This window comes from Aquarana catesbeiana, linkage group LG08, assembly GCF_042186555.1.
Source record: "Aquarana catesbeiana isolate 2022-GZ linkage group LG08, ASM4218655v1, whole genome shotgun sequence".
Classification (NCBI taxonomy): domain Eukaryota; kingdom Metazoa; phylum Chordata; class Amphibia; order Anura; family Ranidae; genus Aquarana; species Aquarana catesbeiana.
In genome coordinates, this window is record NC_133331.1 from 150,102,108 (window position 1) to 150,117,797 (window position 15,690).

The window sequence follows — 15,690 nt, forward strand, 5'->3', positions numbered from 1 at the left end:
TTAAGTGGCTATTAAAATGTTTTGAAACAAGATTCACACATTTCTCTAATCAGATTCAATGAATGTACAGTAAAATAATTTTAGTCATACAAAACACGTATTTATGTGCTGCCACATTAATATATAAACCATATATTACTCATATTTTAAGATCTCAGGGAACCCCTGAAACCATTTTTCTCATGTACAACTAATGGTGCATTACTGCACTTAGCGAGGTATAGATATAGTATTAAATACGTAGGTATAACACTAATTAAAGTGTATACCTAACTCAGTGGGGTTGATTTACTAAAGGCAAATATACTGTGCACTGCAAGCGCAGTTGCTCTAGAGCAGGGGTCTTATACTGGTGGCCCTCCAGCTGTTGTGGAACTACAAGTCCCATCATGCCTCTGCCTGAGGGAGGCTTGTAACTGTCAGCCTTGCAATGCCTCATGGGACTTGTAGTTTCGCAACAGTTTGAGAGCCACCAGTTTGATACCCCTGCTCTAGAGCTCCACTTCACTTTGAAAAGAATACCCAACCACATGCAAGGAAAAAAAAAACAAAAAACACAACACACCCACAGCATTTTTGCTTGCACATGGTTGGATGATGATTGGATCAGAGCTTCCCCTCCTTTACTAAAATCTAGAGCAACTGCACTTGCAGTGCACAGTATATTTGTCTTTAGTAAATCAACCCCAATGACAGAGCCAGAAAGATCACCGAATTTGTTTGGTTGTAACACCAACTTTTGCTCAATGCAAAACTCACTCTGCATTGGTGTTTAGTGCAAACTTTGTATATTTGCATTGGTGCGCAGGGTAACAAATAGTTTTGCACTGATGTTCAGGGCAAGCCATTCACTGGCAGGTGGTCAGCCCTGATGACCAACCACAAAGCAGCAGCTACAGGGAGAAACGTGAAGCCACTCTTGAGCAGGTATAAATTTCTTGCAACGTTGGCAGACCTGATTGATACCTCTCAAGGAACCCTAGGGTTCTGTGGAACCCCAATTCAGAAACCTTGTATTAGGCCATTAGTTGGTACTTAAGTTTTTGTGTCACCAGCACAAAGGGGGAAAAAAAAAAAAAAAAAAAAAAAAAAAAAAAGATATATATTAATACAATTTTTTATAAATTTGATCTGCTGCGGTTAAATTGTTCTATACCATAGGTTTAGGAAAAGTTGTGTTTGAAAAAAGGCGCTGATCCAAACATTTACTGGTGTAATGTTACCACTAATACGGTGTATAAACCCTATAAAACAACCTCATGGTGTATATGCCCTGTAAACAAACCTTACTGTAAAGTGCAACGTGACAATAAGGTGCAAACTATAAAAAAAATGCAAACTATTACAACTTAAAACGTAGGTATATAATGTTCCCAAAGTCCATTTCCATTTGTCATATATATTCTCCAATTTTCATGCTTTATACTGGAACTTTTCACCAATTCATGTGCCACCACCACCTTCGGTCCAGACTCAGTGCCGGTCTCTAGGCAATACAAAGTGTGAGTTTACATTTTATACATTGAGAATACTTTTTTTTTTTTTAAAGTATTCACAAAGAAAGTATTCTCAATGTATAAAATGTAAACTCACACTTTGTAGTGCCTAGAGACCAGCACTGAGTCTGGAACGAAGGTGGTGGTGGCACATGAATTGGTGAAAAGTTCCAGTATAAAGCACGCATGAAAATTGGAGAATATATATGACAAATGGAAATGGACTTTGGGAACATTATATACCTATGTTTTAAGTTGTAATAGTTTGCATTTTTTGACATTTGGCACCTTATTGTCACGTTGCACTTTACAGTGGATTTTGGGAATATTATATTTATGTCCCAAGTAGTGATGGCTTGCACTTTTCTTTTAATATTTGGCACTTTACAGTAAGGTTGGTTTACAGGGCACATACACCGTGAGGTTGTTTTATAGGGTTTATACACCGTATTAGTGGTAACATTACACCAGTAAATGTTTGGATCAGCGTAGTTACCCTCTTTTCAAAACACAACATTAGTCTGTACTGTCCACAGTAATGTAGAGGGGAGTGCCCGTTTACTCGTCATGTAAAGATGCAGACACGGACTCCTTTAACACTTTAGCAATCCCTGGGTTTCTGGACACCCCCAGATAATAAGATAAAGGTTCTCTTCTTTCTTCCCTCAGCAGTTCAGAGAAGCCACACTGAATGGGGCAGAGGTAGCTGGGCAAGTGATCTGCTGCCAGGTGAGAGGCCTTCAACTGTCAGAAGCAGCGTGTGGCCAGCCGGGCATGAGCCTAATGGCAAGCATTATCTTTGGAAGATGCAACTACAATGTAGAGCACCTTGAGAATTTCTACTAAAGTACTACATTTCCAGTTGGATGGCACTTTGTCCTGGGATCCATCCTGCGGTTTACCTGTGCTACCAGAGATACCATGGACTTCACTGTGAGGGACGTGGTCTATGAGGATAATCACAAGTAGCGGTTTTCTGTGCCGTTTTACTGAATTGGTGATTTTCAAATAGACACTTTGCTTTTATGGTCTTATAAAGATTATGCTATGCAACCAGGTTACCCTGATTGAGACACAGAGGCATTGGTGCAAAGAGTCCATGTGCAGCTTTCAAAATCTGTTTTATGGTATTCAGCAGTATATGCATCCGCTTTGCCATTTTGACTCTGTTTTGCATTAGTACTTCTAACGTTGTATCGGTTTAATAAATTGCAAGTTACAATTACTCTCAGTCTGATTTGGCCAATTACCCATCTTGTAATGCCACTACTTCTAAAAAAACAAAACAAACAAAAAAACAAACAAACACACTGCAGTTTTATTATGAACATTGTCACTGCAAGCAATCAAAGATGTATATTCCTACCAACTCTCTTGTGCCACCATCCTCCTACTCCAGTCAACTGGATAGCCTTGGTAGATTGCTAACAAGACCAGATGCTGACTGTCAGTACACCGAGGACTTCGTACTAAATCAGGAAAGTACACGTAATACAGCCACGAAGAAGGAAACTTGGGTCAGAAACAATGAGGACCCAGATGGAATACACACAGGAATTGTATTAGTAGACAGCAACATAAATGTACAAGTGCTTGTGTGCCAGTCCTGGCAGCCCTAATACCCTAGGCAATAGTATGTGGCGGCCAAGCAGAAATCCAGTCCTACCAGCAATATGATTGGGAGGGTCAGATTTATTTCCAGTTATGTATCTATTCTGGATATAATCTATTTGTCATTGGAAGAATACAATCTTATGGTGAGGCACTAATCGCTGAATGGACATATTTTTCACCAGTATATTTTTATTAATATATGTACATGTAACAGTATATGGTTTATATAATATTACAGAACATTTTTTATATAAATATAAAAGTATTTTCTTTTATTGACACAACAGCACGTGCTGAGCTTTGCAGTTTGTTATCTTGGAATCGCTTATCTCAGGAACTGTTCAGCAAAAATGTCAATTATACTACGTGTACAAAAGTTCATTGGTGCAAGAACCCGCAGACATAGCACAACAATCATTAAAAAGGAAAAATCATATAAAAAAAAAAAAAAAAAAAAAAAAAAAAAAAGGAAGAAGGAGTATCTCAAAATGTGTACAGTACTTTCTAAAAAAAAAATAGTTTCCCTTTAAAAATGTTCTGCATGATATTGTTTTGATTTCTTAAACCTATTTCATATTTATCCATCAGAAAAAAATTAAGAGCAATTATAACATACGTATATGCACAGGAACATGTCTTGCTAATGAGCCATTTGAAGCAACAGAAAAATCTACAAAGGCTTCTTTGTTTATTACAGTTGACTAAATAGATTAAAAGGAATCTTGTCCAATTAGTAAATAATTTGAGCTACTACAACCAACTCACACATACAGAATAAATCCTTATCACCATGTAAATGTGCCAAGAGAAGTGCTGAAAAACATCATGAACATGCTTACTTTGGCTTCATCGGCGTACAGAGGAATATCATGGAACGGAGAGATATACTTTCCCTTGCAGTCTTCTACAAAAGAAAAAAAAAAAAAAAAAAAAAAAAAAAAAAAAAGTTAGTATTTGAAGAATGTATATCAATTTCAGCATATACCAAAGAAGGACTAGAACCTGTTCTAGATTTGTTTTGCTATCAGCATCTCCACTGGGGAGATTTCCCCTCACTTCCTGTTGTGTCACCAGGACAGACATTTATGGGAAATCTCCACAATGAAGACAAGGAAACCCAAAACCCCAGCCCATTTTCTTGTCCAAACAACAAACAGGTAAAGCAAGGAAAAACTTTCCAGACTAGTTGTGGGTAGAAAAGTCACAAAAAAGACCCTTGAACACCACCCCCCCTTCCCAATTCACAGTGCATCAATTAACAGCTAGATAGAAGTGAGTGATGTCCAGGGGTACATGACAATGGGAGGTGTCCCAGCCCCCATTATGTCCACATCTACTGTAAATGGGCCCTTGTACAGCTGCACAGTCTGCACTAATGGATTGTCCATCACTGTCCCTGAGGTTCTCATCTTCCCCACTCTATCTAGGTCAAGTGTGTCCAACCTTCTGACCTTCCTGGGCTACTTTGGAAGAAGAGGAATGGTCTTGGGCCACATATAAAATACATAAATAAGGAGAGCTGGTGAGCAGTTCCTCCTGTGGCTATGCAGGTAGGGGAGGCCGCTGGGGCCCGTTCACTATAATGACGACAGGTTGCCGGCGGCTGCACCTATTTGCGACTCTGCACAGCCAACAGTTACCTGCGGTGATTGCTTGTTGTGTCAAGAGCCGTGAATAGGTGCGGCTGCCAGAAAACAGTACTTATAGTGAACGGGGCCAACAGCTGCACCTACCTGCTGAGCCACAGGAGGAATCTACCCACTGAGAGCAGGAGGAACTGCCGCTACAATTCGCACTGGTCCTAAATGCGATTAGAAACGTAGCCTAATGAAGTGTATTCTCTACTGCAAACACGGCAGCCCCTGGCAACCCTCCAGGCGTGCATTTGCTTGGCTTGTCAATGTAGGCTGCCACGGCCGATCTTGTCTGTCAGCCACTATGCTTTCACAGCATAGTCGGCGTCCCTCCAGATGGACCCAGGCCACTTGCTAAACTCTGGGGGACTCAAGAGGAGGACCAGAGCTGCTCTATGCAAAAACTATTGCACAGAGCAGGTACGACTTTTTTTAATAAAATAACCAAAGCAAAGTTTTGCAATCCCTTTAACATTTACAGAAAATCCATAATATATGCAGCTACTACAAATAAGCGTGCTCTCTCTAGAGTCCAAGAGCCACCACTGAGTTCAGATTATGCTCAGCCTAGTAACACCTGCCAATAACAGCATGATCTAGGGCTTTCTAATCAAAGACAGAAAATGTCAGTCTCTATGGGCTCCAGCAGCAATTCATAAGAAATCTGAATCCTGATGAAAAGCGGACTCTGACAGGTATGTTAGCAATGATTTGTCAATTGCAAAGAGAAGAAACTGTACTATAAGCACATCTAAAGCCCAAATTAAAAAAAAAAAAAAAAAGTAACATATTGCTTGACAGTCATTGAATGTGGGGACTAAAATTTCTCTCCTTTTACGACCTAGTTATTTTGCCAATAAACACTTTCGGTGCTCACTCACCGTGGCAGGGGTGTCCAAACTTTTTTCAAAGAGGGCTAGATTTGATGAAGTGAACATGTGTGAGGGCCAACCATTTTGCCTGACGTTTTTTGAACTATTAAAATTCGGTCTAAAGGCCCATACACATGGTCAGAAAATCTGAAGTTAAATTTCGTCCGATGAACGATCTGCTGATTTTCTGATCGTTAGTATGCCGCTTTTGACAGCCGATTACGAATTTTCAGCAGCCAAAAAAACTGGATGTGCAGGATCCAAAATTTTTTTGTCTGCTGTGACCACAACGTCCGATTTTCTTTTCATTGTTACGTTTTTTTTTTTATTACAGGTCATCTGTAAAATCCTTTTCTTGGGAGGAGTACATCATGGGACACAGAGCCTTAAGTAATTACTTAATGGGTTATAGGCCACCTTCAGGTGTTGACACTTTTATACCCAATCAAGGAAGTTCACTGCCTATATAACCCCTCCTCCTTCCAGGAGCACATCAGTTTTTGTAGCACAGCAATATACTTAAACCCCATAAAAGAGGGACGGGACTTCTGTGTCCCATGATGTACTCCCAAGAAAAGGATTTTACAGGTAAGCTGTAATAAAAATCCTATTTTCTTTATCGTACATCATGGGACACAGAGCCTTAATTACTTAATGGGACGTCCCATAGCAATGCTACCTGAGGGGAGGGAGAGACAACCCGCAGAGTACTCCCAGACTTGAGGACTTATACTGCTGCCTGCAGTACACTGTGCCCAAAGGCAATATACTCATACCTCCTTACATTCACCTGATAAAAAAATTTTTTGTGAATGTATGCACTGAAGACCAAGTTGCGGCCTTACAGATCTGAGCCATGGAGGCCTGGTGACACACTGCCCAAGAAGCACTAAATCGCTCTGGTAGAATGCGCCTTAACTTGAAAAGGGGGAATCTTACCCCTTAAATCACAAGTTTGGATTATAACTTGCCAAATCTACTTAGCAACAGTGTATTTCAACGCTGCCTGTCCTCTTAGGACCCTCTGGCAGAATAAATAAGACATCAGTCTTAAGAATCTGAGCAGTTGCCTTTAAATAGATTTTCACTGCTCTCACCACATCAAGACAATGTAGTGAATTTTCTTCCCTGGAACATGGTTTTGAAAAAAAAAAAAAAAAAAAAAAAAAAAAAAATGATGGCAGGACAATATCTTGGTTCAGGTGAAAACCTGAAAATACTTTTGGCAAAAAGCCTAGACGAGGGCGTAACACCACTCTATTCTCACGAATAATCAAATATGGCTCTTTTCAAGAAAGAGCAGCCAATTCTGAAACCCTCCTTGCTGAGGATATAGCAACCAAAAAATACCAGCTTCCTTGTCAGACGGACTAAGGAAATATGCTGTATCGGTTCAAATGGCTGTTTTTGTAACACTGACAAAACAAAAATTCAAGTCCCAAGGGTTTAAGGCGATTTAACTGGCGGATTAATCCGCATCACCCCTTGCATAAATAACCCGGACTAAAGAATGCGTAGTAAGCGGTAGGGCTGCGCATCTTCACTGGTCTCACGATTCGATTACGATTATCTGGTCAACGATTCGATTCAATTCCGCGATGCATCACGATTACCGACGAGCTCCCACTTCCGCTTGGGCCGCCTAGGTGGCCCTTCCACCCTGCAATCTTCTGGGACACATCACAGTTCCCAAAAGATTGCCCGGCTATGCAGGACAGCGCAGTGAGACATGCGCACCCGGCTGTGAAGCTGCAAGCTGTCACAGCCGGATGCCCACAGTAGTATTGCCAGCGCTGTGGACAGGCGGGGGAGAGAAGGGAGGGTTTGGGTGGCCACGTCGCTGGATTGTGGGACAGGTGAGTGTCTTTTTATTAAAAGTCAGAACATGCACTTTTTTTGTAGCTGCTGACTTCTAATAAACAAAAAATTGACTGGAACTCCGCTTTGAATTAAAAATAACCTCACTCCCTAAAAAGTGCAGTAATCCGGTGCACTACAGGGTACAGAGATTCACACACACTGCTGCTGGGAGGTCAAAAGGGATAGAATCCACAGATGACAAACAGCCCTGTGAAGTTCCCTGTACTGTCTCTGTGCTGACCAGTGGCGGCTGGTGCTCAAAATTTTTTTGGGGGGCGCAAACAAACTGAAAAATACTGAACCTCCCCCGTCAAACGCAGCCACCTGTGCCCGTCAAACGCAGCCACCTGTGCCCGTCAAACGCAGCCACCTGTGCCCGTCAAACGCAGCCACCTGTGCCCGTCAAACGCAGCCACCTGTGCCAAAATGCAGCCACTTGTGCCCAAACTCAGCCACTTGTACCAGCCAAACTCAGCCACCTGTGCCCACCAAACGCAGCCACCTGTGCCCACCAAACGCAGCCACCTGTGCCCACCAAACGCAGCCACCTGTGCCCACCAAACGCAGCCACCTGTGCCCACCAAACGCAGCCACCTGTGCCAAAACGCAGCCACCTGTGCCAAAACGCAGCCACCTGTGCCAAAACGCAGCCACCTGTGCCAAAACGCAGCCACCTGTGCCAAAACGCAGCCACCTGTGCCAAAACGCAGCCACCTGTGCCAAAACGCAGCCACTTGTGCCCGCCAAACTCAGCCACCTGTGCCAAAACGCAGCCACCTGTGCCCGCCAAACGCAGCCACCTGTGCCCGCCAAACGCAGCCACCTGTGCCCGCCAAACGCAGCCACCTGTGCCCGCCAAACGCAGCCATCACTGACCCCCCCCCCCCCCCCCCAATTACTTTCTTTTAATAAATATATTACAAAGGATGGTGTGCCCCCGCTGTATGTGCTTTTAAAAAACGATGTCACTTCATACCAAATTTTGCCGGTATACGATCATGTGACTCCCGGCCGTCCCGCCCCTCTCCGCTCTCCTCTTCCCTCTCCGCTCTCGTGTCTCCTGAGTCCTGACGTCAGCGGGGAATTCTCAGTCCCGCCCGCTGACTATAGTTATCTTATCAGAAGAGAGGCGGGCGGGACTGAGAAATCCCCGCTGACGTCAGGACTCAGGAGACGGAAGCGGAGAGCGAAGAAAAGAGCGGAGAGGGGCGGGGCGGGCGTCACATGATCGTATACCGGCGAAGTTCGGTATGAAGTGACATTGTTTTTTAAAAAAGCACATACAGCGGGGGCACACCATCCTTTGTAATATATTTATTAAAATAAAGACGGTTTAAAAATTTTCTCGAGCGCTTTCCCGGGAGGGGCGGGGCTACTAATGACGTCACCAAACATCGATTTTCGGGGTTTTATGCATCGATGCCGCATCAGGGACACCCGAATCGCGATGCATCGATGCAACGATTAATTTCAGCACCCCTAGTAAGCGGTCTTTGAAATAAGATCGATAAGGCTGAGACTTGGCCCTTAATAGTACTCAGGACCAATTTCATCTCTACGCCTATTCGTAGAAAGGTAAGAATTTTGCCTATGATAGATCTCCGTGGGTGTCAACCCTTGGATTCACCCCAGGAAACATAAGCCCTCCAGACTAAATATATAGTTCTGGAAGCTGGTTTCCTTGCATTGATCAAAGTAGAGATAACTGACTCGGAAAGCCCACGTTTCCTTAGAATGTGGGTTTCAATAGTCAGGCCAGTAAATTTAGCGTTCGTAAAGTAGGATGGAATATCGGCCCCTGTGAGAGTAGGTCTGGCCTTAATGGAAGGGACCATAGATCCTCCACTACCATCTTGAAGATTTCTGCATACCATGACCTTCCGGGCCATGCGGGTGCTGCCAGAATTACCAGTTTTCTTTCCAGCTTGAACCTGAAAAGAAGTCGAGGCAGCAAATGAATAGGGGGAAATGCAAAGATCAGAGAGAACTGATCCCACGGTATCACCAACGCATCTGTTCTGCATTCCCAAACATGTCGGGGTGAAGAAACCATTCCCCTGGGAATAATCTGCTGGCGACTTAAGTAGTCTGCATGCCAATCTTCTATTCCTGGAATGAAGACTGTCGATAAGCACAGAATATTTCTTTCTGCCCAAGTTAGAATATGGTTTACCTCTCTCTGTGCTGAGAGACTCTTGGTGCCCCCTTGGTGATTGATATAGGCCACAGCCATGGCATCGACGGATTGGATCCTGACAGGACAAACCCTTAACCTGGAAGTCCAGGTCTTTAGAGCCAGACGCACTGCCCGAATCTCTAGGAGGTTGATGGGCAAGGCTCTTTCGGTCCTTGACCACTGTCCTTGGACAGTTGTCTACTTTAGTACTGCTCCCCAGCCTGAAAGGCTGGCATCTGTCGTTACCACTTTCCAGATAATAGGCCTGAAGGATTTTCCTTTCAGCAGATTCTGGTTTTTAACCACCAATTGAGACTTTGGGACACCCTTGGGGACAGCTGTACTGGCAAGTCCAAAAGCTTAGATCATCTTGTTAGCAGATAGAATACTGTTTTACAGCAGTCTTGAATGGAACTGGGCATAGCGAACTGCTTCGAATGAAGCCACCATCCTTTCTAACAACCTCATGCAAAGGTGAATGGAGGGATCTCCTTTTGACCTGACCATCCGCACCAACTCTCTTATGGAGTTGTCTTTTGCCTGGGCAAGAACACCCCTTTTTCTGGGCTGTATCTATGATCAGACCCAAATACTCCAGCTTTTTCAGCGGTTTTAAGGGAGACTTCACTAGGTTGAGAATGCAACCCAGACTTTTCCAGGTAACTGGTTGTAATGCGTACACCTTACTCTGAACACTGACTGGTCTATTAGCAATAGATTGTCTAGGTATGCCAAGACTGTTTAAGCCCTGTGCCCTAGACCTGGCTAGAGGTGGGGCTAGCACTTTTGTGAACACTCGGGGTGCTGTAGCTGGCCCGAAGGGCAAGGCTATAAACTGAAATGCTGCTGCTTCGAACCGCAAAAACCTTTGGTTAGGGGAAATATATAGACATGCAGATATGCATCCCTGATGCCGATAGGCGCCAGAAGTTTTCCTCCTTGTAGGATAGAAACTACTGACCTGATCGACTCCCTAGAAAGGAGCGGATCTTCAGAACTGATTTAGATTCGTTTAGATCTAGAATGGATCTGTACATGTACAGGAAACGCATGAAAAAGGCAGTGAAGATTTTAAGGAACCAAAGAAAAACAGAACAGAATCAGCTGACTGTACTAGAGGTAGCTTGAAAGGGAGGCACGAATCATCTCTAAGATTTGTACGGCACAGCCAGAAGGAGGCGAGGAGGCTGCAGTCGACATGCAGTGCGTCTCCTGATCACCCCTTCGCTTTACACTTTATTGCAAGTAAATGTTTTTAGCTAAAACACCACCCCGGGGGGGGTGTCGGGCCGGCGGTGGGAGGGTATGGGTACTCAGCAGTTTAGCTTTTTAGTGTTTATCACACCTTTTTATAAGCAGGTATAATACGGTTATAAATGAATGTACATATTACCTGTACCCCCAGCCACTCAGTTTCCCCAATATCCAGCTGCAAGAACACACACTTGTTTGTAGCACAGAGTCAACAGAGTACACACATTCTTACTCCCTCTAGAGGAGTCTTAAGGCATTACAACATATATGTTAAAAGAAAAGTCATAGGTGGACTTTTCAGTTCCTAAGCTTTTCTCCTATTTTTTCCTCACTGCAGGATACTGCTGTAAACAGACAGATCCAAATTTCACCCATCACGGCGGCAGCGTAGTTAAACCATCAAAGACCGGGTTCCTCTCCTTTGGACCTGTATAGCACCCCTCAGGACAACTTTAGGTAATGTAGCAAGACCAATAAGAGTCCTGGTTCCTAGGGTTCAGCTCTCAAAGAAGAGCATTACAGGCAAAACCTCGTTCTTCTACACGAGGCCCAGCTACCATCCTGTGGCCGCAGTGGCGTGGATGGATCCGATTGTGGAGGCTTTTTAAATCCAGCATGGATCCCTCCTGGAGCTCCTCAGAGCACATCTTCACTTGTGACCAACACCTTAGACACTGGCGAAAAAAAACTGATGTGCTCCTGCAAGGAGGAGGGGTTATACAGGGAGTGAACTTCCTTGATTGGGTAGACCAGTGTCAACACCTGAAGGTGGCCCATAACCCATTACATAATTACTTAAGGCTCTGTGTCCCATGATGTACAATAAAGATAGATATGTATATCCAAATTACCAGGGGGGCCACATTAAACCAGAACGCGGGCCGCAATTGGACCATGGGCCAGACTTTGGACATGCCTGATCTATGGGAAAGCAGCACCATCACCCCAGGCTGCTGATGTGATTTGGATTACAAACAGTAGTACAATCAGTACACATCAAGGAGTTCAATAAAGCACTCAATACTTTTCTGATCTTTTACAAAGTTGTGCTATGGTTACACTAAATAATGAAATAAAAATTACCACCTTCTTGTAGATAAGAGCTGGGAGGTAACCAGGACCAAATCTAACTTGGTGTATAGCGACAGGCAGGGTGCCTGTCTCGATCTACTGCTGTGTAGTGGATTGGCAGGTTTGCCACCAATAACCCCTCCTCACCCCACCTGTCACTGGTTAACAAGGACGCTGTTGGCTTCACAATTGACAGGCTCTAAGCAACCAGTGACACCAACAGTGGACAAAGCCTGATGGCGGAAGCCAAGAGACTCCGGTTCTTGTGATTAACTGCAAGTGATTCTGTAGCCATCAAAAGACTGCTATGGATCTGCCCACTGCCTGCTGTCAATTACAAGGGTTGTGGACCTGATGGACAACTAGTGTCTCTGAATCCCCAGCAGATGCCACCCACCAAGCTACAAAACTTCTCGACCATGGCGCTGTCTGTGCAGAGGGAGCTCAGCTGAACTGAGGATGGAGAGCACGTATACACACCCAGCCTCAGTACACCCCTGCATGCTGTACTTGCCCCACATTTGTTGTGCGGAAACATGGCAGAATTCTAACAACGCTCTTTGAATTTCTCAGATTTCCAACAGGATCAACATATATTATTCTTGCAGAAAATGTACCTAGCCTTTAAATTTAAACTAATTATACTTCCTCTAGATTGTAAGCTCCAACGAGCAGGGCCCTCTGATTCCTCCTGTATTGATTTGTATTGTAAGTGTACTGTCTGCCCTCATGTTGTAAAGCGCTGCGCAAACTGTAGGCACTCTATAAATCCTGTATAATAATATTATTAATATCTAAAGACTTATAAGTTGCAATGTACTAAAATCTTTTCCTTTGGTTTACATTTTTAAAATCAAGAGGAACAAGGAGAAATAAAGCTGAAAGGTATAACAGTTGTTATGCAGATTGATAGCCCATGCACTCTGAAAAAAAAAAGTTAATTACATGAGAATTGTGAAAAGACTGCGGTTAACACAAAGACATAACAAATGTTAGGTTTGTTACTAAATAATAAAACTCAAAAAAATAAAATGGAGCCTATACCAAGTATTGTGTATTTTGTACTTACACTAAGAATGCAGGCTGAATTTTAACTAAAAGGCATTCTTGAGAGGTCTAGGGGTTTGGAAGATAATGAGCCTGTCCGCATCCTGGTATTAGCAATGCCCTTTAGAAATTGGAAAGCAAGGGAAACAAAAGGCTGAATCTCCTGGGCATAAGTTACAGCAAAGGAAAAATAATAACGAGCAAAAAGAATTTCCTAGTGGATGATAAGCAAAAAGGTTACCAGAGCAACAAACAGTGCTAAGATGTTTGATATTAAAATAATTAGTATCAATGCTCAGGGATACTGCTAAGGGAGTACCACCGGTCCTCCTGTATAGGGCTCGAGTCAGCAGGGGGGGACTGGGCATCAGGGGTAAATTTGATGTGGGTAGGGATCGGTGCAGCAGGGGGGATAATTACAGGAACCGATCCCCTGTATGGCTCTCTCTAAAGCCAGTTCCTCCTCCCCTCCCACCAGCTTTCAGCTACTGCAGAGATACACAGTCATACAGGGGATCGGTTCCTGGAATTGCCCAAAGCAGCACCGATTACCCTCCCTGTAGGCGACCCTCATCCCCTGCCGCCTCCCCCCCCCTCTCCCCACCCACAGCGCTGTTGGCTTCCTTCCTCTCCCACAGGCTGCTGCAGGTGCACAGGGGGATGTTTCAGGAGGGGGGTGGTGAAAGGGGTCAGTAAATATGTCAGGTAACTAGCGTTTTTTAGTATATCAAGCTCTGCAAGCTTCCTGGTAAAAATAAAGGCCACAGTTCCAATAGTTTTGTTAAATATTCAGAGACAATTCCTTGCAGAAGATGGAAAGCAGTCTATACAATAAAGAATAGCTGAGGCCAACAGGTATTTTTTGGTCCCTGGTGTTGGGGTTTCTACAAGTCTTATACATTTAACTTGTATTTCATGTAAAAGAAAAAAAAAAAAAAAAAAAAAAAAAAAAAAGGGGGGGGGGGGGGGAGAAGAAGAAGAGCAGGGCACCTCTAACAATGGCAGCCTTGTTAAAGCACAGTCGTAAAATAAAGGTTTATCCGATTTCTTAGGCAGGCCATACACAGTTCGAATCCCAGCCAGTTTAGCAGGAATCGGCCGAGATTCAAACCGTTAATGGGCAGGCTGAATGAACCAAGCTGATCAACCAATAAACTTGAGTACAACCACTGTCTACTATCAGTTGATCCCTCGGTGGTAAGCCTTGGGTATACAGCAAAAGTGAATTTGCCATCGTACACCCATCAATGTTCCTGGCCAACAAAACAGGTGAACATGTGTTTCAATAGTGGCTGTTCACATATAAGTGCTCAGGTTTCTGTAGCTCGTTGTGATGCTCCAAAAGCTTCATGAGCCACTTCTGAGGCAGAATGGGGCGTTTTTAGCCCTACAGACCTGAAAATGCACACATTTTTTAGCCTGTGAAAACTGGTCTCCCCACTTTTGCTTTTCAATGGCAAAATAAAAAACACTCAAAAGCTTAAATACATACGTAAAATGCTTGAAATACGCTTCCAAAAAACACATGTACAGTATCTCACAAAAGTGACTACACCCCTCACAATTTTGTAAATATTTTATTATAGATCTTTAATTGTGACAACACTGAAGAAATGGGACTTTGCTACAATGTAAAGTAGTGAGTGTACAGGTTGTATAACTGAGTTATTTTGAGGGGACAGCAAATTTACACGCACAGCCATTAATGTCTAAACCACTGGCAACAAAAGTGAGTACACCCCTAAGTGAAAATGTCCAAATTGGGCCCAATTAGCCATTTTCCCTCCCCGGTGTCATGTGACTCGTTAGTGTTACAAGGACTCAGGTGTGAATGGGGAGCAGGTGTGTTAAATTTGGTGTCATCGCTCTCTCTCATACTGGTCACTGGAAGTTCAACATGGCACCTCATGACAAAGAACTCTGAGGATCTGAAAAAAAGAATTGTTGCTGTACAGAAAGATGGCCTAAAGGAAGATTGCCAAGACCCTGAAACTGAGCTGTAGCACGGTGGCCAAGACCATACAGTGGTTTAACAGGACAGGTTCCACTCAGAACAGGCCTTGCCATGGTTGACCAAAGAGGTTGAGTGCACATGCTCAGTCTCATATCCAGAGGTTGTCTTTGGGAAATAGACATAGGAGTGCTGGCAGCACTCCTGCAGAGGCTGAAGGGGTGGGGGGGGTCAGCCTGTCAGTGCTCAGACCATATGCTGTGCACTGCATCAAATTGGTCTGCATGGCTGTCGTCCCAGAAGGAAGCGTCTTCTAAACATGATGCACAAGAAAGCCCGCAAACAGCTTGCTGAAGACAAGCAGACTAAGGATATGGATTACTGAAACCATGTCCTGTGGTCTGATGAGACCAAGAGAAACTTATTTGGTACAGATGGTGTCAAGCGTGTGGCGGCAACCAGGTGAGAAGTACAACAACAAAGTGTGTCTTGCCTACAGTCAAGCATGGTGGTGGGAGCGTCATGGTCTGGGGCTGCATTAGTGCTGCCGGCATGCGGAGCTACAGTTCATTGAGGGAACCATGAATGCCAACATGTACTGTGACATACTGGAGCCGAGCATGATCCCCTCCCTTTGGATACTGGGCCGCAGGGCAGTATTTCAACATAACGACCCCAAACACACCTCCAAGATGACCACTGCCTTGCTAAAGAA

The 15,690-nt window shown here is 43.9% G+C and overlaps 1 protein-coding gene across 2 annotated transcripts in view; it reads right to left on the reverse strand.

The window, feature by feature from the left end:
- The window catches only part of PPA1 (inorganic pyrophosphatase 1), a 192,478-nt gene that overhangs the window by 144,089 nt on the left and 32,699 nt on the right, over window positions 1–15,690 (reverse strand). For both annotated transcript variants that reach the window (XM_073596567.1, XM_073596568.1), the window contains exon 2: window positions 3,950–4,014. In XM_073596567.1, the coding sequence (XP_073452668.1) occupies window positions 3,950–4,014 (65 nt within the window). The remainder of the gene's footprint in view (window positions 1–3,949; window positions 4,015–15,690) is intronic.